Source organism: Zerene cesonia, chromosome 17 (genome assembly GCF_012273895.1).
Source record: "Zerene cesonia ecotype Mississippi chromosome 17, Zerene_cesonia_1.1, whole genome shotgun sequence".
In the NCBI taxonomy this organism is placed as follows: domain Eukaryota; kingdom Metazoa; phylum Arthropoda; class Insecta; order Lepidoptera; family Pieridae; genus Zerene; species Zerene cesonia.
The window spans coordinates 153,116-175,293 of record NC_052118.1 but is presented as its reverse complement, the minus strand read 5'-3'; the positions used below and the strand labels follow the sequence as shown (position 1 = coordinate 175,293).

The 22,178-nt window shown below is 37.3% G+C and overlaps 2 protein-coding genes across 2 annotated transcripts in view; one reads left to right on the top strand and one right to left on the bottom strand.

The window, feature by feature from the left end:
• LOC119833326 (uncharacterized protein KIAA0930 homolog) overlaps positions 1 to 22,178 on the bottom strand; it is a 39,482-nt gene that overhangs the window by 14,173 nt on the left and 3,131 nt on the right. Inside the window, exons 2-4 of the mRNA XM_038357311.1 lie at positions 21,635 to 21,795; positions 20,204 to 20,386; positions 9,787 to 9,885 (exon numbers count right to left, since the gene is read on the bottom strand). Coding sequence (XP_038213239.1) covers positions 9,787 to 9,885; positions 20,204 to 20,386; positions 21,635 to 21,795 — 443 coding nt within the window. The remainder of the gene's footprint in view (positions 1 to 9,786; positions 9,886 to 20,203; positions 20,387 to 21,634; positions 21,796 to 22,178) is intronic.
• LOC119833244 (phosphatidylcholine:ceramide cholinephosphotransferase 2-like) lies at positions 17,647 to 21,989 on the top strand. Its single transcript, XM_038357182.1, has 2 exons — positions 17,647 to 18,033; positions 18,818 to 21,989. Exon 2 carries the CDS (start codon positions 18,844 to 18,846, stop codon positions 20,149 to 20,151), a length of 1,308 nt encoding a protein of 435 aa, XP_038213110.1. The 5' UTR covers positions 17,647 to 18,033; positions 18,818 to 18,843; the 3' UTR covers positions 20,152 to 21,989.

The window sequence follows — 22,178 nt, the reverse complement described above, 5'->3', positions numbered from 1 at the left end:
ACGAAGTAGCAAGCATTCTTAAATTTTCAGACAAATGTCATTTCGTGCCAAAATCCAACGAAGCGTATGCATGAAATTAAGGTGTTGGCAGATCGTGTCCTAACATAACTTGGCAAAACGTATCTGCCATACGATGATGTATCGCGATACCTTACAACTGCACGATCGTTTCAAATTGAAGCTATTTGAATTACAATGAAATAAGCTGTCTTTGTTAGACGAAGCGCGATGAGTTTTCCTTCCACAAAGAAGGTTCGAGAATTTTAACTAACTGCTTTATGTGTGTGCTGTACATGATCTCAATAAAAAACCTCTTTCGTTAGATGCATTACAGCGCCTTATGGTCATAAATGGTATCTTTTGGTACGAGCATTGAGAAATTACAAATTATTGTTGCAAAATAGTTACAATAGATTTAAAACGAAATATGCGCTTTTGTTATCGGCGTGCACGCGCTCAATCTTGACGAGAGATAAGGCAGTCTATCGGCGCAACTCGCAACATCCGAGCCGAAATATTTCCACTTGTTCCTATATAACAATAATTGTATATTTGTCTAACGTTTAGCAAGCACATTTTGTATGTGTGACGAGTATTGCATCGAATTCTTTCTATAAATGAAAACCATATCACATATGCACATTCCAAATAATTTTGCAATCCCTCAAGACCCATTTATTATGTTTTGATTTAATTTTGGAGTGATAGGTTTGCCCATATTCTCGTATTAAAAGATTTAAAACATTCCTCCAGACCATTAATAGAATAAAATCGGGGTAGAGTAGAATGCACATCTGGTCTCCCACACATACACAATAACATTCATACAAACTGCAATCTGAACCGGAGAAAATACGAGCACTAAAGATTATATTTTGGTCTATCCAGTGTGCATGTACATGCATGACTCAACTGAACCTACATCTTATTACACATATATTGGTAGTTAATACTATTTATGATACATTAATTTCCACAATTGACGCATTATTACGCTTTACAGTTACCATTATCAGTACAAAGCTAGACAAGGTCTAATGTAACGCAACGCGGAAGATTGTCCGATAGATAACATAGTCCGGTAACAACGCAGCTCAATGGATGCTCACATTAGTTTGTTCCGAATCACAGACGCGACGAGCGTTAGATTTATTAATTCTGTCACCGGAGTTATATGGAGAACTTACAATACATAAAAGTTACAATCCGGCCTATAGCTCGGGAGACATATGAGGCTTCGCGAAAAACTGGGTCACGACTCACGAGATAGTCAAGACGTGTAGAATAATCGGTTGCGAGTGGGATTAGCCGCAATTTATCATCGCTGTACGAAACTTCGAATGTACAAACGGAGAAAAGTCGGCCTCTTCATCTCACAATACCGTATGAGTATCAGTCAAATGACTACATAATTCTAACGTATTCACAAATACAACGTGTATTACAAATTATATTTTGACTGTTTGGAATCAAAACATATAGTATTCAAAGAATAAATTAAAACAATAAGATAAGCAAAAATTTATTTTTACGACAACGAAACGGACGGTATTTTAAAATCGTTGCACGGTGAAACAACTGACTACTGGATGCGGGTACACGCGCGCTCCGGGCACACATCCAAATATCAACGAACGCGCTGTTTGTTTTCAATAACAGCGTCTGATAAGGCGACGCGTCACCTATAATTTTACCCTCAGCGTCACAATCGGTGTGATTCACATCTTGTTTGGATTATGTGCTGTGTCAATAAGAATTCCCGGAAACTCATTACTAATTGTATTTAATGACATGGATGCTGTAGTGAATAAACAGTGATCATTTTTAATTGCTAATCGTTCTTAATTCATGTTCCGGCGTTCATTAATTAAAATCAGCTTAGGAATATACAAAACATAATTGCATCACAGTATACAGGACAATCGTTGGCATTATTGTGTGTATAGACAGTTACTTTAATACTCTCAAGCTGATATCATCAATTCATCCAGAATCGCCTTAATTAATATATTATAGTATTTTTTGTTTACATACAAGAATATAAATATTTAAATTCCAAATTGAATTAAATAAATTCCAAATTAATATCGCATTAACATTTGCGAATGATAATTTCAAAACCCTGAGGGATAAAGGTTGGATGTGATACGTCACGTGAATTTTAATTAGCGGCAAGTCAAGTAATTCCCTCTGGCTCGCTCATCATGCATGCTATCAATGACATTCAAGGCTCATGCCGCTTGTACTTTGAGTCATCCTTACCTACTTGCTTATCTGAGCTTATAATTACATATTCGACCAGACTGAGTCACATAATCCCATAAGATGAGGATTGTTCATAATTTCTAAAGGGGTTTATTTTGTATTTACTATGTAACTACATAGTGGATCAATTTCTTAACAGCCGAATTATGTAAGCTATTTCCAAACGGATGACGCAGAGAACATTCCTAGATCGAGATGTAAAACTTCTGTCACACAATTTAACTGAGAATAAATTGTTGTTCATAAATACTGTGTTGTATGTATAGAACACTAATGTTTACGTGTACATTAATAACTGTTTAATTATAACAAAGAAAGTACTACAATGCTATTAGATATCCCGACAAAAGCAAACAGATCGGCCCACGCATTCAGAGTTACTCGTGAGAAATGCGTGGGTTTGAGCAGGGTAATAAATTTCAACCAAAAATGGCCGTCGAGCCCCAAAACACAACAGAATCACATTTTATACTTTACAGTAATTACTTAAAGCAATAAATAGTTTTAATTTAAGCTGGATTATTGTTAGTTAATGTGACGAAAGAAACGCTTCTCTTGGAAAATCTGTTCCAAATGATTTTAAAAATCCATGTCTCCAGCTCATATCCAAAAGGCTATTCGGGACAAGATCGCTATTTAGAGGCCTAGTGTAAATACTGAAACGATCAATTAACAATTAAGGGTAGTGGGCCGGCTGGAAGCACTCCAAGCGCCGCGCGCTATGCCAAGTCGGACGAAATAGTACAGTGTGACAGTCCTGTCGACAATTCGATGATAGTACGAAATGAATTAATCAAGGACGATCGTTTATTTGCAGTAAATCAAACTCTTATCGTTAATATCGGTGTCATAAATAAAGTTAACTGTATATAATACTTATACATTATTTTATTGAAGCTGATTTTAAATACGACTTAACAATACGTAAAATGCATTAAATAAGTACCTAATAAATTAACGTTCACGTCAAAGTTCACGTCTGTTTGACAAATAATTATGTTAAATTAAATATAAAGATACAACGAAACCAAAAAAAATGATGACGCCTCAACAGCTCGATAAATAGGTGCGAAAAGCAGACATAAATGTTATCTGTAAAATATTCAGCAATAAGATAAGGTAAGGGGCGAGAGGCGAGGGGCGAGGTACGGGGGGCGAGGGGCGAGGGACGACACACCGGTCCGTTGATTACACATTGCTCGACACGTGATGCGCGGCAATCAATTTGCGTCCAACATAAACACTCTACAGTCTACAGTCCGCACCATGTCAATGATTGAAAACCATATTTTGTAGCAAAAATATTCTTATAGTATTAAAGGCTTTTTGTGGAACACTCGAATATTAAAATATTGAAGCCGCTGCTAAGGCTCGCGCTATCAGTGTCGCTTTCGAGTACTTTGAAGTATTTTCAAACCCCTCAAAGGCTTTATTTTTAAACATAAAATAAAAATCTCTTTCATAAGCCTCAAATTTATTCATGTTTCAGCATTCGGATATTGATGGAAAACAGGAGATTTTTTAATACGTTTTTATTAGCTACACCTGTAAGTTTGCATGCAACCGACTCCTTTCTACTCGATTTTGACATACTTAAAACGAACAGATTTAATTCAAACAATTCTTAAGGATCGGTAACAGTACAAATATTTCATAAGATTATCTTGTTATCCTACTTAGGATCGCCAGGATTAAATTATTACCTATGCTCTGATTCTATAATTAAAGCGTGTTTTAAGGTTATTTGAAGCTATGTTTATTTTATTTTTACTAATAACTATTTTTTTAATAATCACACAATATGCAAAAGCTATAATTGACGTACATATAGGTTGTAATTTGAAACAGTATCACTTTTTCATATTACCTATTCACATTAATCGAGTCATAAAGTTCAATCAAAAACAGACTACATCACGTACACTCTAATGAAGTGGGATATTATAATTCCGCGCTTATCTTTCACTAGATATTATGTATTTATTAACCATAGATATTTTATTACATTGTATCGATATCGACATAAAAACATTATTGCTATTATTAAAGAATCTATTTTAAATAATTCTCTTTTTTATCGCCTTTAGAACATCATTATTGCGAACGAAGCATCTCAGCAGAAATAACAACAACGCTCTCATATATCTTCATACAAATCCAGTTAGTATATTCACGTTTAATCTGAACTATTCCTGTTTGTATTTCCATATTAAACAGTTATTCTTTTCAAGCCGCACCCATAAAACAGTCACAGAAAGTTCGAGATGCCGATAGATTAATAAACTTGTTTACGTTAGTTGACCTTAAACTCTTATGAACGAGTAACGACAGTCGCAAGGTTTCACATTGATACCAAATAAATCGTCGAAATTAAATTGTTAACATTTCACCATAATATATAATCGTGTATAATACAGTCGTGCAAGGAAGCGGTACTGATTATCACATAGAAGTTCATTGATGGTTTACTATAATACGAGCGTGTCATGATGCTCTACGAGTTGCGAATCTCAAGTAGACTGCGGAGTGAGGCCGGTGCGCGTGCACCGGCGCCGCACTCGCGTCGCACCGAGCGGTCGACGACGCGCCGCCGCTCCGTGACATTGGAAACATGTTGTACCACAATAATCCTAAATACATACATAATATATTCGACATTAATAACCAAATATATGAGGAAACAATTAACATAAAATTATATGTATAAATGCGAACTCCACTCACAGCATTTGTTTATTTCAATCGTTTAATAAGTTACGTTTACAACAAGCGAGGGCCATTTTAAGAAGAGGCCCACCAGAATGTTTAGATACCTATGTACAATCGCTGAGCTTACGGTCATTCCGAGAACGAACTAGCTAGATAGCAATTGATACAAAACACGTTTGGTTAACTATGACTTGCTCCGAGGTGCTGGGATGTTGAAGCGGTTGCGTCACAACATCTCAAAATAGATAGAAGAAATACGGAAAATACTGACTAATGCGTACAACCACAACTGAAATGTTTACTAATTGATTTCTACTCGAGTAACACGGAATTTAATCTTGATGAAGCAAATTTAAACTACATTTTCTATACAGAAACTAAGCGTTGCGGTCGCAATGTTTCAGTAATTAGTATGACTTGGATGAGAAGCAAAGTCAAGTGCAAGTGGAGCCATAATACTTAGGCACTTAAGTTTCACGAGTGCACACGTTTAAAACCTATGATTTATATTATTTAATTCCAATACAATTCCAAATATTCATAAATTTTATTAGAAGTAAACATTTATTATCAGGATTAGTATCATTCTGGAACTATCAAAATAAACCAGTATAATATATCTTTCGGTCACATGGAAAACAGACTATAAAAACAAGATAAAATAGAATTAAAATGTTTCGAGTATCGTATCATTATCAGGCACGATAGCTAAGTATATCACAATAGCGGATCGCGATCGTACGGCGCGGGCGCAATAAAGCCTGTCTTTAAGCGGTCAAGTGAAACAGCCCTTTCAAAAAATAAGATAACATAAATTTACACCATATTATACTTTAACACATGGAATTTGAGTTTCGAAATAAAAAGCTTTAAATAATTTTTCCGTTCTCTCTTTAATTATTTTGATTGATAGTCAGATATATATTATGTTATCAATTTTTCAAGGTCATAAGCTTCGTGCCGTCACATGTCAAAGTCTAAATATATAAAATATATTTTCTAGATAATATTCACTGCGTAATAATGTGTTGCAATACTGACTAGTGCTGGATTCTCACAAATGTGATCGTCCGCGACAAGAGGCGGTGCCGTAAGCATCGAGGACACCTTGAAACTCGGAATTACTATACAGATCACCGCTAAAGTAAAAAAAAAAATTAATGGACTAAAATTCTAATCGTCGAATGTAAAATCTGACCACGCATGAATCCCAAATCCGTTAAGCGACTATTTTTACGAATTTTTATCAACATACGGATGTAAAAAAAGATTAACGTTATCCTGTTAAAAAAACACGATGCTAATTCACATTATCGTATTATGGGGAAAACAATACCGGGCGGTGCTCAAGAAATTCGCTAATGAGATTGTGGTCAAAGAAGCCATACAGTCCGAGTCGTGGAGTTCATTGGAATCTTGTGAAATCTGATTGATTGATACACAATTTAAAAAAAAAACCCGTAACTTTTTACAAAATATGAGCTTTGAAGAAAAATATGAGCGCGATTTTTTCGTGAATATTAGTATTTTAAAACTTTTGCTACTTCTACCTCTTTATTTCCAGCAATAAAGTAAACTCTCCATTACTTTAGCGCAGATCCGTACATCATCTTAAAAAGCCTGTAAAGAATGTTGTTACTGTCTACAGGCTGCAAAAATATTCTGCGTTTCCGAAAGCGTTGTTATTGTCATATTGTATAAGTTAAAGACATCGATCTTAATCCTGATAATAAACGATATAAAGCTAATCCTGAACAATGTAAATTCGATGACACTATAATGCATATAAAGTGAACGGTTCGTATGAATGCAAAGAATGGCATATCAGTAAAAGCATTTTGGTTCGTGCGCCGCGCTCCACTGGGCCACACTGAGCTCGCGTCGTTTATGATATATCTGAATGCACCGCCGACTTTGTATTTGATTTTCTATATGCAATAGACTCAGCATTAACTTTATTTCAATGTATTTAATTTTCGAAAACAATTGAAAAGTGAAAAAAAATAAACGGTTGTGTTTCGTTCAAATTAATTTTATAGTAACATTGAAACCACATTAATTCGTTTTCCAAGATTTGAGTTACCTTGAAATTTAAGCAAAATGAAATATGTGATTAAATAAACTGGAGTTTTAAAGGGACCTTTTTCTAAGGATTCTTTTTTTTACTGACGATTGTTTTACATCATGAATGATTCAAACATTCATGTCTATTTGACCCAATTTGTATGCTAGTACTACAGACTGTCATTTCACACCGAAGTGCATCAAGATACGCATACACACCGTTATTTCACCGTTCTACATGCGAGCCTGCAGCACAGCGATTGCAGAATTCCAGTTGCATGTTGCGTTTTGTTTCTAGTGAAATTTTATACGCTCGTGTATCATCTAAAGATCTTTCTAGAGTTGGAATAACTCCTTCGAAGTTTCGATCAATACGACTTTAGTTACAAAGTAAACAACAAGTTTTGTAACAATGGTGTGCGGTGCCTAAGAAACTCGTCTTTCCAAAAATTATTTACCTTCACGTGTAGACGACGTTTCATATGAGATTTATTCCGACGCCTCATGTGTCGTTTAATCGTTTCTCTCCACACAAATACGCAATTACAATATTATTAAGGATGCTTCTAACTAATAAACATGCCAGTTAAGTTTTAATTTATACCATTTAGAATATTGAATTCATGCTTCTGACTACCTGACTGTTGCCAAACGAATGTTCTGCATTTGCCAAACATAAAGACCTGCCAACGTTTTCTGCATTATTATTCACTCAAGTTCCTAAGCTAACTTAATTAGGGAGTGGACTGTGAAAAATACCAATTTCTCGGTATTTAAAAGCAACGTGAGTGTACATCGTTTAATTGGATTTTTGCTAAGAAGTGAAAACTTGACTATAAAGTCTTAACGAACTGGCACGACAAATCATTGTCGGCTGTGCAGCTCCGGCGCATTCGGGGAACAAAGAGCTATTATACTGGGACAATACGACCAAAATCAACAGAAATGGCTTCATTACGCGCTGCTCCTATTAACAACTTTTAATTTGATTAGAGAAACCAACTTTCCGCGACGTTGGCACGTAGCCACTGGGTTTTCTAATCTATGAAATGCATTCGCGATCGTTGGAATAAAAAGGGGCACTTCAATCACATCTGAGTTCGATATTCATGAATGATGTAAAGTTCACCTTTCTACACGTTTATTTTTTATGGTAGTGCTAGGGAAATGTGGATACCAAACGACTTGTGTGGTCATAAGCCACCAAATTCGTTATAGATGTGTTGCCTACATTAATGAATGGGATCCGTCCTATATGGGCGAGTTGGAACGTTACTTGAATAGCCTCAGGTCTCAACCTGAATCAGCAGCATCGTTACAGAAACATTTCACACCGTAAGTCTTACACTTACGGTAGACATGGTGTAAGGTTATGATAACCCTAACGAGGCCCTAACGCGGCCCTACTCTTACCGCATACTCTACCTACGTAAAACTTATCTAGATTTTTTAATCAATTGACTCTAAAAATAGAATTAATTAGAATGATACTTTATGTGGATGGCCCTTCTAAATCACTCCACTACATCTATGAAAGCCATCTTAACGTAACTGAGAGGCATTTTCATTTAACTTACATAATAGATAATAATTATTTTTAAAGAAACTTCAGACTTTTTAACTAATAAAGAAACACATTAGATGTATAAGTAAATAATTCTTAACCCCTCTTGCTAAGAAATATGTGCACATCATTTCCTTTCCGAAGATCTAGTGCATATCAATTACAGCCATGCATCTTCAGTATCGCAGGTCTGTTCAATGTACAAAATCATTGTTCCGGGAAGTACCCTACAAAATCTGCATTAAAAACTTCAAAGCCAATGCAAATGCAACAAATAGTTTACAATTAGCCTTTAACTCGACGAATAAACAGTTTTTTCTCTATCCAGCCACACATCAAAGCTTAGCCAGAATAACAAGCCGTATTCAAGGAATGTTTATGTTGGCATACAGTTGGAGAGTAAAGCATTGTAGTGTGTTCATACGATAAAGATTTATTTGTGAGCGTAAAAGAATGCCTGACTGTCACATACTCATTAAATATAAAAATGATGTCTGATATTCTCACATGAAAATAAAAGAAAATTGCATAGTACATCAAAGCATTACCGTCAAAAGGAAACAAAAACAAATAAATAATATAACCATTCAAGTTACCAATCATTAAACAAATCATTGTAATTCAGGAAGAAAGGAAGTATCTTACTTACTATAAATTAATTTTGAAACAAAACTGTTAGTGTAGTAGGGTACAAATAAACAGCCATTTGTCAATATTGGCATAAATTCAAACCAACATTAGCGCACGGAGTTCCAAACGCGAGTTCAAATAATTTTGCCAAATGACGTTTTCAACATATTTACCGTAAGTTTTTGATTGAACCTAAGTTGGTTTGCGCGTATTCAGTAAGGAGAACTGTCACAGAATTTGATAATTCTGTGACAGTTCCTGATGGATACATAGCATTTATTGTACCTGTATTTTGCCTCATTTTAGACTCCTCATAAACACTACCTTAACAGGTTGGAAAACCAAGTATCTTAATTAATGGGCTTAAAAAATACAATCATGATTTTTTAACTAATTCCAAAAAACGTTTGTATTTTTAGAAAAGTTTTCAAAAACGAACATTTAAAACCAAGAACCTCGAAATATCGAAGCCGCTCTTTAAAATCAATTGATTTTAACCCATCCCATCAAATCGCATCGTTATCGTAACAAAGCGCAAAAGGAAATGAGGGTACCTCGTCAAAGTTGTCGACCATGAAGCATATGTGCGGGTACGTCATCTCCTCCCCCTCGCCCTTGGTGTCCATCTTGCGGCGGCTCGGCGACGCGTACACCTGCACCACGGGTGAAGGGATTAGTGAAACGATTTGGTCTTTGGTGTTTTGTTCTTATTGTTTGATAAATGGAAAACCGTTCATGTATGTGTCAAATATTTTGCGAAATAAAAAGGTCGGCAATTAATTATCAAAGACATCGGTATAAATAACAATGGATATAATAGTTATTCATAATAAGATTATAGTATAGGTGAACACTAAGAGTATCTAAAATACACTACTACCAACCTGTTGTCCAGTGAGATTTGTCATAATCAGTTTCCGCAATATCATTCTAAAAGTGTTAATGACTCCATCTTATTTAAAGTAAAAAAAGTTGGCAAGCCTCAGCCTGAACTCAGTATCATATCCACATGTGTCTCACTGATCAATTTTTACGACGACACGTCTCAGTTCATAAACCGTGATTCACGAAATATTTCCACAAAGCTGCTGGTTGCACAAGCACAAGCAAACCATATTGCTAATGAGTAAACAATTGAACGTGCATTAACAACATCGCTTTACATTATTACAATCGCTACTTTAATAACCAAGAAACACCTGTTTTAAAACAGCATTAAATTACTACCTTTTTAATGTATGGAATGCACTTTTCTGAGTGAGAAACGTAAAAGAATCGGTAGAAACACAAAACTTTCAGCGACTTCAATAGCAGCCCACCTACATTATTTTCAACGATATAAAAACACCGTATCATCTCGAAAATGGCACAGTGATAGGTTTAAAACGCGCTGATATACATGAGAATCAAAACAATGCGTAAACAAAACAAGTGTTTGATTGATGAAATCCACTTCTACGGAATATTCTCTTCATACGAATATCTTATTTATTTATCTATTTTAACAATTTTATGTACCACACCAAATAAACAAGTTTGCAAATATACAAAAGAAGAGACTTATATAGTACATAAGGCGACCTTATCGCTTATCAGCGATTTCTTCCAAGCCGCCAAATCTTGCTAAACGATTTAATAGAAACAAAGGGTACACGGTCAACTTAATATAGAAATACTAATGTTACATGAGTGTTTTAAAGAAGCAAACCTGAAAAAGAAACTTATTTACGTAACTATTAAGAACAAATATTGTAAAGCGAAAGCCGTAGTCTTTACGAGTTTTAGCAATTTGAGTCTCTATACCATTATACGCACAAATTGGCAAATACAGTGGAAATTGCTTATAACTCAGCGGTATTACACCCTGGGCTCTCCCGCCTCACCGTCGGGCTAAATAATAAAACACCGAGGACGTTAGCGTGCGAACACGGCGCGAAAGCAGACGTTACTTACCGTCTATAAATATTGCACAATGTATTCAGAACTCGCCACCTCGCGTAACGCTCTCCAGTTCCCACTGTACGAGCTAAATGCTCACTTGTATAAGTAATGTTTAATTTGCTGCATAACGGTAGACATATATTAAAAAGGACTATTATATTGTAGAGAAATAAGGTTGTTCACAAAACACTTTTGTTTTTAACAAATTTTTCACAAATTTTCATTTAACTACTCGTAAAATGAAGTACAACAAAGCAACAGCTGGTTTTTATCTTTAACGTTCTGCTGTTCATAAATGTATCGATAAAGATAGTTCATGGTCGGGCAATTTAAAAATATAAATTACACACCTACTTCTGACATACTTATAATAAAGACAGGGTTTAACGTCCTCTATGACATCGTTTAAAATAACTCGAGAAAGGTGTCACGTTGCTATCTGCATAGTGTATATATATATCGATACAAATATACGACGTGGAAACAACATTACGTTGCAAATCGCTAACCTAATCGCCTTTGTCCGTGTTTGATCTCCGTGAGAACATCGACATTCCCACACAAATTTGAGCTTTAATTAGGCGTCACTGCAAAGATCCAAACAAGCGACGCGTCGGTACGCTAAACAACTTTGCACATTTCAACATTCACGTGAATTTACAGAAATTCAAGCAAAACTCTCGATCGTGGGAGCGGATGAATTCCGCTGAGTACGTTTTTGCCCTTATAACAAAAAAAAATGACAAGACGTGACGCAACAATGGAACTTCATGCACTTTATATTGTGAGAACGAAGGGAGCCTACGCTTCGATCGTCACCTGCGAGAAACCGTGCAAAATCCTTGGCAAACACCGACGACCATACACTATCGTTAAAATTAATGTATGTGTAATGAAGATACTCCGCCCAGGAATGGATATTATTAAAATGTAATAAATGTAGCGAGTAACAAGAAGGCGCCGAGAAGCATTTATGAGAATAGTTACGTCACCAGAAGCAATAAAAACGCCATAAAATAGCCGAGTTTTCCACAAGTCTACAGTGACTACTCACCAGAATATAAATTTCCGAGCCGCACCTCACTTTAGAATAAATGGTTTTATGATTAATCTTTCCCCTCGTCAGTATTTTGAAGGAATATTAAGAAAGAATTGGTATAGGAGCTTATATCTCACTGTTTATCGTCAATCCAAACTCGGGAAGTCTTTGATCATTCATGAATCTCTTACGGTTTATAAAAATAAAATTATTTTTAAACGATAAAACAATGCTACATGCATTGAGAATATTAAATCTATTCTTATAAATACTATAAATACATTCTGTTTATATTTAATTTCCCTATAAATACAGATGTAATCTATTACACCAATAACCACAGAACAAGATATCTTGATCGTTAGCAGTTGATAACACTGTCAACCGTCCATATATCCAAGACAGCGCATTACATACGATCGACGACAAATTTGATGAGGATACAACTCAGCCAATGTTAATTCTCCTCTTTCCAATAGCGCATGTACCGCTCGAGCATGATATATGACTTGGCAAACAATTTAAATGGGTGAAGTTTCCGCGATATCGAGCACTCGCCACAAATTGCCGGTGCGCGCAAGTGGGCCAGTTTGCACTTCAGCACGACCACCTTGACCCGCCGTCACAACTCACCTGCTTTTGTGCCAAAAGACAATTAAACCACCCAAGTATGTATTATTAGCCGCTTACGTACCCTCGAACTTGAAAAGGTAGCTACAGTGGTTACACAATTCTAAAACAAAATGCGAAATTGCAAATGTACAATACAAGTACAATGGAGAGAAACGCTTTCCAAAAGTTATATTTTTTTTTCTACTCTGGTATATATGAGCGCGTTTTAAAATGCCCAGTTAGTTTATTTCGATTTATACAAAATATTTATAACCGTAGTCCAGCTATCGTGGTGAGAATAGAAGATTGGAACGACTTTGTCATAATATCCATACCAATTTTAAATGAGTACTGAGTAAAAAAAACCAAAAGACCAAGAACTGAGATCTCATGTACCTCTGTTATATTAAATACATAGTTATATAATAAGTTTTGACGTAAATAAAATTTCGTAGAAAGAATGTGCAAAAAAGTGCACCGAGCGGCGCGAAAAATTTCAGCAAAACGAAATATTAAATTTCATTGCTTTCACTTTCGTCGCCTTACCTGCACTGTTATGCAACCGCCAATTATTATTTTAAAGCTTATTTCTTTCATATAAAACTTGAAATACTTTGGAACTTCAATATGTAGTATTTTATTTTTATATTTCTTAACTATAACAATGGAAAATAATCAATCTCTGACAGACAATCTCCGACACTATCTGGCTAATCTCCGATACATCTGTTTCCCGCATTATTTCATTTTATGTATCACAAATAAAAATCCTCTGCCATATCACAATATGATTATAAAATTGTATCATTAATGATTATGCATTTTGCCTCGTATACAACTCCCAACTGCAGTGCAGTTTTACAAAACAACCGGTCATAAAACATACCAGATAAACGTTCTCCATCTAATCGCCATTAAATACACCACATAATGTAACCAGTCTGTTATCATCTATTGTTATATCATTAGTGATGGAGACCACAACCGTGTGCGGGTACACCGTGATCAAATGAACGAGCGAATATCGCGTTTTGTTCAATAGATGATCGTATAAAACAGATATTACAACAAGTCTGGCATTTGGCTTTGTATTTTGCTCTTGAACTAGATATAGAATATTGTTGATATTGTAATCTAATGGATAGGGATTAAAAATGTGGTTCCCTATCGTACCTACTATAGTAGTGTTAGTGAAACCGTTTGTCTGTCAAGTAAACATCTGTATAGAATTGGCTGAAATCTGGCATCAACCAGCTGTGATGGACCAGTATACAAATACATATTTATAAAAACGTATGAATTAAAAATAATAAAGAATTTAAATTAATTAGATAATAAACGAGTACTTACAATTTCAAGATCGACATAATGAGAAAAAATAACTAACAATAACAAAATCGAAACGTCTTTGAGACCTCCTCTATTACTCTAGTGATGAATGACCTACAAAACAAATAAATAACCATTGCTATTATTCTTGTTGGAACCGATTAAAATATAAAACAAGACGGGTTTTATAATGTTTATGTTAAATTATTTAAATACATATAAATGAAACAAGTTTAGCCACCACAAGTAACCGCTAATAGGGAAACAATATAAACCCACATTATTGAGCAACCTTCGTTTAATCACCCACTAACGATACACGACTTACAAATAACAATTTGGCTTTACGCAAAGTTTTGCAATATCTTATCCTTCAAAATCCACGAGATCAAGACCGGAAGATGCTCTGTATGTCTGATATTCGTACTGAATGAATGCATTTCAAATATAGCCAAAAGTCCATAAAATTAAACAATATTCATGCTCCGTACTAATGTTAAGTACTTATATTTATATATATTACAGTCTACGGACCACTGAGTAAATAGGGTATAATACTTATATAGGATAACAAACGCACAATTTACTAGTGACGCCAGTGTATATCTCAATGTTCAAATTTAACCTCTGCACAAAATATTCAATACCTACTTATTAAAAATGTAATGAAAATTAACAAAACAATATGATATTATTATGTTACTATTACCCTTAGTACGTCCTGCATTTGATGTTGAGAATATTCTATAATTATTGATTACTTATTCCGACGATAATTGCTTATTGAATAAACGCGTATTACGATTCATTTAGCGTCCGCTATGTTTACGTCTGGAAATAGATATAATTGAAGGCGGCAATCAACTGATTCCATCTATCATTGAGTTAAAATAAATACGTATAAAATGCAATCGATAACCTATGAATGGAGCACCGAAATTAGACCAAACTATATACTTATATTTTATTATGTTATATTTACCCTTAGCGAAAGCAGTACGCTACTTTTTGCCATTGACACTTAATCTTCTTATGTAATGACTTGTAAGTGGTAAATAGTACATATAAAACGAAATCAGCATATATAATTAATGTGAGAACCGCACGTAGCCACTGGCCGAGTCTCCTGCAGACTTGTCAACACCAATTTATAGCAATTGCGCTTCGTTTATCGATGGCATGTCGATTGTCGATGTGGCGAACCACTCAATTGCTCTCACATTCAGCTCACCTTCTCAAGCGATAACGACCACATACATGCTAATCGTGAGAAATCTCTTGACAAACGTTGAGAGGTGCAAACAAACACTTCTTATAGCGGAGAATAGATACCTACGGTTTCTTAAAGATGTTGGACTATGTGGAGATTCGTACAGACAAAAACGTTTCAGTTTTTATCACAATGTACAAACTGAAACCTATCCAAACTAACTAACATAATATGTATAAGAATCCAAATCTCACGCAAATAGACGATAAAAGACAAGCACTTAAGTTTTAAAATGATACCACTAGCAAAAATAAAGAATGTCTCAAAATAGATCCATATAAAGATATGCGGGAAGAATAAATTGAATTTTCCCCAACACCGGCAGCTGCAGCCTCAAGTGGGACGCTCAATTACGCTAGGTCAACGCGATTTCTACGACTTCCACTTATGTCCAATACACCCATATAAAGAAATCAATCTTCTTTAATAACTGGCGAGTTCTTTAATCAAAATCTAAAAAAAATTGCAGGGTGACATCTCGAATGTTCCTATTTTGCTATTATGAAACGATTTTAAGCAATTTCAATATGTGACTTGAGCGAGACTAATGTATTGAAGATGGCCTTTGTTATTTGCTGAATCAACAATAGGCATTTATAGCATACATACTTAGTTTTATATTATACATTACAACTTGTACTAGCCATGATTTTAAAGAAACTCCTATTCGCTCCATTCAAAGCGATGGTAAGAATCAAATGTCTATTGCCACATGTCTATACCTCCAACGCTATCAGGTGTCGTGGATACGGATTACGGTCCCGTGGCGCGTAACTCCGTACCTAACCTTGAAGGATATTCCGTCAGACGCTCGCCGGGGCGGCCCGGGCGCCAGCATCGCAGCCAACGGACGTCGGACACCCGCTAAAAACCGGATCCGATCCCAAACCGTTCGCATTGAACGCGTACACTTCCAGAAACATCCTGAACGAATTCTCGTCACACGAGTATAAAAACTCATGAATATTATATAAGAGAAGTTTCATTAATTTTTTTTCAAGTCAATTTAAGTTATCGTAACCAGAATTAAACATCATATAAATTCGATACATAAGATTACGTCAATGCCTTTACTGATATGCGAAGGAAATAGCTAAAGAGCAAATTGCTCAGATATATACTGAACAAACCGCACACATAGTAATCTATTGACTCGCATACGAGCTGAACCGAACGAGTTATCGTCCGCTATAAGTAATTACACACTTATACAGCCTGTCAATGGAATGTTTTAGTGAACAGTCACGGTGCTCACTATAAGCTCAATTATCTCAACGCCCGTATATTTTACATTTCCGACCATTTGTAGCCGAACGAGGTTCACCTAATCGCCCACTAATGTTGTCATTGTATATGAATGACTAATCATGAATTATTTGAATCACGCCCTCAGATAACAATTATTTGGTACAACTGCTTAATATTGTATTCAAATAGTAATATTCTCAAAACAAGTTTCCAGACATTGAAAATCTCCTTCGCATTTTATCGCATTAAGTTATTTAATCTATCATATTATGCTAAATATATATAAAACTTCTTTTACATTATAATCTGAGATAAAACCGTGACAAATTTCGATAATGCAGATATGAGCCTTATAACCAATCAATTACTGAAGTCCGGTGAAAACAAACCGTTTCGCCTGCACGAACACCGACACAGATTTTACATTTTAACAATTCATTAAAACTGTTTTATAATGTGTAAATGATTTTCTATCTCAGTTAATTATACCGTAATCGTAACACAGCTGTGTGACGGAGTATCTAAACCTGCCCCGACAACGTGACCCCCGACTAATTTGCATGTGCAGAATTATGCGACGCATTAACTGAGCCTTTTTATGGTGCATTATTCGTGAACAATAACGTGGCGATAGCATTGTCTTACTGGCCCACTTCTTAATGCATAATAGGACGTTGACTTAAGCTTACTTTCTATTATTCGCTTAGGAAGTAATTTAAATAAACACAATTAAAGCCAATATTAGCCCTCTTCCGTACCTCGTCAGTGTGTAACATTGATAAATTGATTTAAGGCGTTCAATTAACGGTTAACTAGAACTCGCTTCAAACATTATCGGCAAGCTATGTAGTAGTGAGAACCGAGCAGCAATATCCATCCTGCGATATGGCGGTTGTCGGTTGGCGCGCACTCAGTGCAGCCGCACTGAGCGGCGGAGGGAGACCGGAGGAGACGGGAGGGGGGCGGGGAGCGGCGCCCCCCGGTGACGTCACGCGCCGTAATTATTTCCATTGAGCCGAGTGTGCGCGAACCGAGTCGACGGCAAACGAACGCCGTCCCGGAGCCAACGAGAATTACATCTTTTCTAGTACGCGTCCGACTTTTAGCAAGTACGTTCGTTACCGCAGGCCACAGCGCGAGGCCGTTATTTAGTGCGAAGTGTGACAGTGTGTTGTGAATGAAGGTTGACGAGTGAAATACATCTTAATTTATAATTTTTGTATCGTAAAAGTGCACGCAGTGTAAGCGCCCCCGCTCGCCCGCCGTTTGTTGACGCGGGTCTGGCTTTCTATTGAGCGCGCTGGACGACCGAATCGATGAAGAGCCACGGTCGGCCAGAATGACAACTCGCACATTGATCGAGTAAGTGTCGACAATAGGACTTACTCCTTATGCTTTTTTAGTGCGAAGTGGTTACGCGACCGTGTCGTCAGGGGAGTGTTATCGGACGATCTATATTTGTCAGTTTCTCGAACACATCACGGCGGCCGCGGCTTGTGCCGTGTGCGGCCGGAGCGGTGCAATGTGCATCGCGACTCGCGACAATCACTAATTAGCAAATGACAAAGAGAACGGCCGCCGCTCGCACAATGAAACCCCAGGTCTTTGAACCGCACTCGCGTTTGATCTAATAGACACGTCTTAAATTACTGATGTTAAAATATTAATCTTACTCGGTGAAAGTATGAGGTTTCAGACTCGAGTAATGCATATGAAACTGCTTAAAATTTAAAGATAAATATTCAAGTAACTTTATATTACAAGTTTGCTAGTAAGCTAAATAGTTCGCACAATTATCTTTTATAATTACTCATCTATTTGCTAACCAGAAAAATTAAGTTTTTAAACGTAAACAAGGTAAACGAGAAACAATTTTAATATTATTTCAGGTTTAATATTATTTTGAAATGTCTTTAAATTGAGAAATTCTTTTATTCATGACTACGTTGCTCGTGTAAAAGATTATATTTAGCGACACTAAATATCACCTTTTGAGTTTCATATTATGTCAATAAACTTATTTCATATGATAATAACAAACATATTACCTATTAACATAAAAGATAATAAATGTAATATATTTTCCAATGTCCCTCTCAAGAAAGCAGTGGAACCAATTTATAAGAGAGATTTATCTCAATTTCAGGAACTCTTCAAACCAATGGTGATTGGATGACGATCTCAGCTCGCTCCCCGGATAAGGAGCCGACGCCACCAAAGCAGATCAACTACGCAGAGCCTCTCGTCGAGTCCGTGCGCGTGTACCTCGCCAATGAGCTGCCCACAAAGCAGCTAGCGCTGGTGCCCCGCGCCGCGTCGCCGCCCGTCAGCCAAGTGTGCCATGCGGACATCGTGACCGACACGGCTCACGAAGACATCAAAGGCATCAATTTCGAGGCTCGTCTCAACCGAAATGACCTAAACAACAACGCGTCACGCCGTCAAAACGAAACACGTGAAATGCCAAACCAAGCTGAACTCATGCAGCGGCAACCGCTGCTGGCTCGCAACGTCAAGTTGGACGCGCCTCAACCGACCACGGACGAGTCCGATCCAGATCAGGACCACTCCCCACAGCGCACCCACGCCGGTGACTTCATAGTCGAACTGCCGCCGGGCGCTGTCAGAGAGGAAAGATATCCAAAAGAAATATGGAAGACTATAATTTCATTCTTCTTCCTTTTCATATGTGTATGCATAAACATGATGTCTCTGTCGCTCGTCCACGAGCGACTTCCAGACAGAAATACGACGGCCCCATTGAACGATATAGTGCTTGATAATATAACGGCGCGGGACTGGGGACTGGCGGTGTCCGAATATCTCATCATGATATCGACTACTGTGGCGATGCTAGTAGTAGTTTTCCACAAACATAGATTCATCGTCGCGCGCCGTTTGTTTTTCATTATCGGTCTGTTGTATTTGTACCGATCACTCACCATGTTCGTAACCGTCCTGCCCGTATCGAGCACAACATATTACTGCAGTCCGAAGAGCAACAATACGACACCGCTTCTCGTCATAAGAAGAATGTTCTATTTGATATCGGGATTCGGCCTCTCTATCAACGGAAAGCATACATACTGTGGAGACTATATTTACTCGGGACACACCATGGTACTAGTGTTGAGTTATCTCATAGTCGCAGAATATTCACCAAAGAAACTGTGGCCCGTCCATTGGGCGATGTGGGGCTCCGCCCTGCTGGGAGTGTCGTTCGTGCTGCTCGCCCACGGGCACTACACGGTGGACGTGGTCATAGCTTATTACATAACAACCAGACTGTTTTGGACATTCCACTCGCTGCTGGTGACGCCGCACCGGACCGGCAACGGCTACAACCACTACATGATCCAGCGCGAGTGGTGGTACTGGATCTTCACGTACCTGGAGCGGAACGTGCGCGGGCCGGTGCCGCGGCGCTACGACTGGCCGCTGCCGTGGCCGCGCACCAAGCTGTTCAGCCGCCTCAGCTAGTGACGCGCGCGTCCGCCGTCGCCGCCCCCGCCGGAACGCGTATGACGCTCACCTTCTGCGAATGCCGCTTCAGCACCTGCAGCTCCTTTGGGCTGGTGCGCGTGCAGATGGCTAAGGTGAGCGTGTAGTCGAACTGATGGACGATCAAGTTCAGGTAGACGGTCTCCTCCCAATCGATTTCGGGATCGCCGATTGGCAGCTTCTTGGAATCCTTGCGGAAGACCTCGACGTCAGTCTGCGAACAAGCCGGCCGGCGATGTAGCGGTTAGCCTCGAAAGCCTAGAGTGTGCGTGTCGCGGGCCCCCGTGCCCTTGAGCCCCGCGAGCCCCGCGAGGTCCACTCGCCCACATGTGATACACGATAGACTCTGAGCGTGCCGCGAGTAGCGACCTCCCTAGCGCAAACTGTTCTATTTAATAATACCTAAGACCTCTGTATGCTTTTATTGTTAATAGATTAAGAGATCAAATTTTAATTGACGATGAACAATAACGAATGATCAATTACTATAATGAACTGTCAACTGTTGAAAAATTGAAATGTTTGTTTTGTAATTGTATATTTTATAAGTGGTTATAATCAATCTCGAGTCTAACAAAGAACATACTATTTATTAACAAAAATATACTGTGATTCGTTTTTAAATAACGTTGACTGAGTGCGAGCATGGTGGAGTGGTTGTATTAGTGCATACTACCAAGTACATTCTTGTTGTAATAGCAGCCTATTGTAAGAAATAATATTTTTATATTGTTTAAAATAAAGTACATTATAACTGTTGTAAAGCAGACTTTTGTATTTCCAAATAATATTTCTCGTAGAATTTGATAATTTTAATCCGTATGGTGCTAAATCTAGGATCTTGTTAGCGAAGTTCAATGAACATAAGGCAAGCCTATACGCAAAACGACATTGGATAACGATAGCCAGAAACTAAACACTTTCGTCATTTGTAGCACAAACTGAATTCGAATACACCATTAGCCGTTAGAATCGGAAAAATTTTGACATACGTCACAATGCAAGCTAAATAATACTTAGGTTTGTGTACTATTGAAATTGAATATTGATGTTTAGTAAGAACTAATTATACGATAACCGTCTCGTATCTTAATATGTAAAGTGTTTATCTTCGCGTATTTGTTAAACCCGAATGATAACGTTAAATCGAAATTAGATAGAAAACATTGCATTTATACATTATTTTTTTTGTTTCTACACGTGTTTTAAATAAACATTGCAATGTATCATTGTCGTCTATGTCGTATAAGCAAGCAGGAACTTAAATCTAAATTGTAGTCGGCCTTACTGTTTTATAGTTTAAGTAACATGATCTGTAGCAACGCACTGTAACACAACCAAAGTGTAACTTTGTATCGAATCCAGAATAAATGTTCGCTAAAAGTGTACTTTACTCGTTCCACTTTGGTGGCGTCGCACGGAGCGTGCACATAACGCAGGTTGCCGGGTATACGATACTCACTTCGTACTTAGGCAGATAACGGGAGGACCCTTTGACGTGTCGCTTGCGGACAAAAAACAGCAGATCGTCGCAGTCTATGGACTGCTCCTCTTGGAACAGAAAGTGGCGCACGAACAGGTCGGTCCAGTACGTCGTCCCCTGTAGCACTACGAAGCCGGAATCTGAAAAGTCACACTTAATACTATCTCGTTTCTACTTTTCTTTGCTATTTTTAATCTCTATTTACTGCTACCGAGTCCACGGCCAGTGTAGTTACCTAAAGTCAAGTGCCTTCGAGGATTGTTTACCCTGAACTATTAGATTGTATATAATGAACTTATATGGCTGTTTTAATATTTCATTTGTAAAAAAAAAATTTAGAATACTGTTATCGAATGTGATAATAAATTACTAGTTATGTTTGCTTCGTCAATGCACTTTATATAATGTTTTAATGTATTTTAATGTTTAAGTATTGTTTTAAGCTTGGTCATGGTCACTTTATTATTAAGTTTGGATCGTGGCTAATGAGCGAGAGCACCGCTTCGCTCCTCTGTACATATAT

What these genes read in the sequence shown, in the direction of transcription:
- LOC119833244 (XM_038357182.1), top strand. Translation starts at nt 18,844, where the DNA reads ATGACGATCTCAGCTCGCTCCCCGGATAAGGAGCCGACGCCACCAAAG.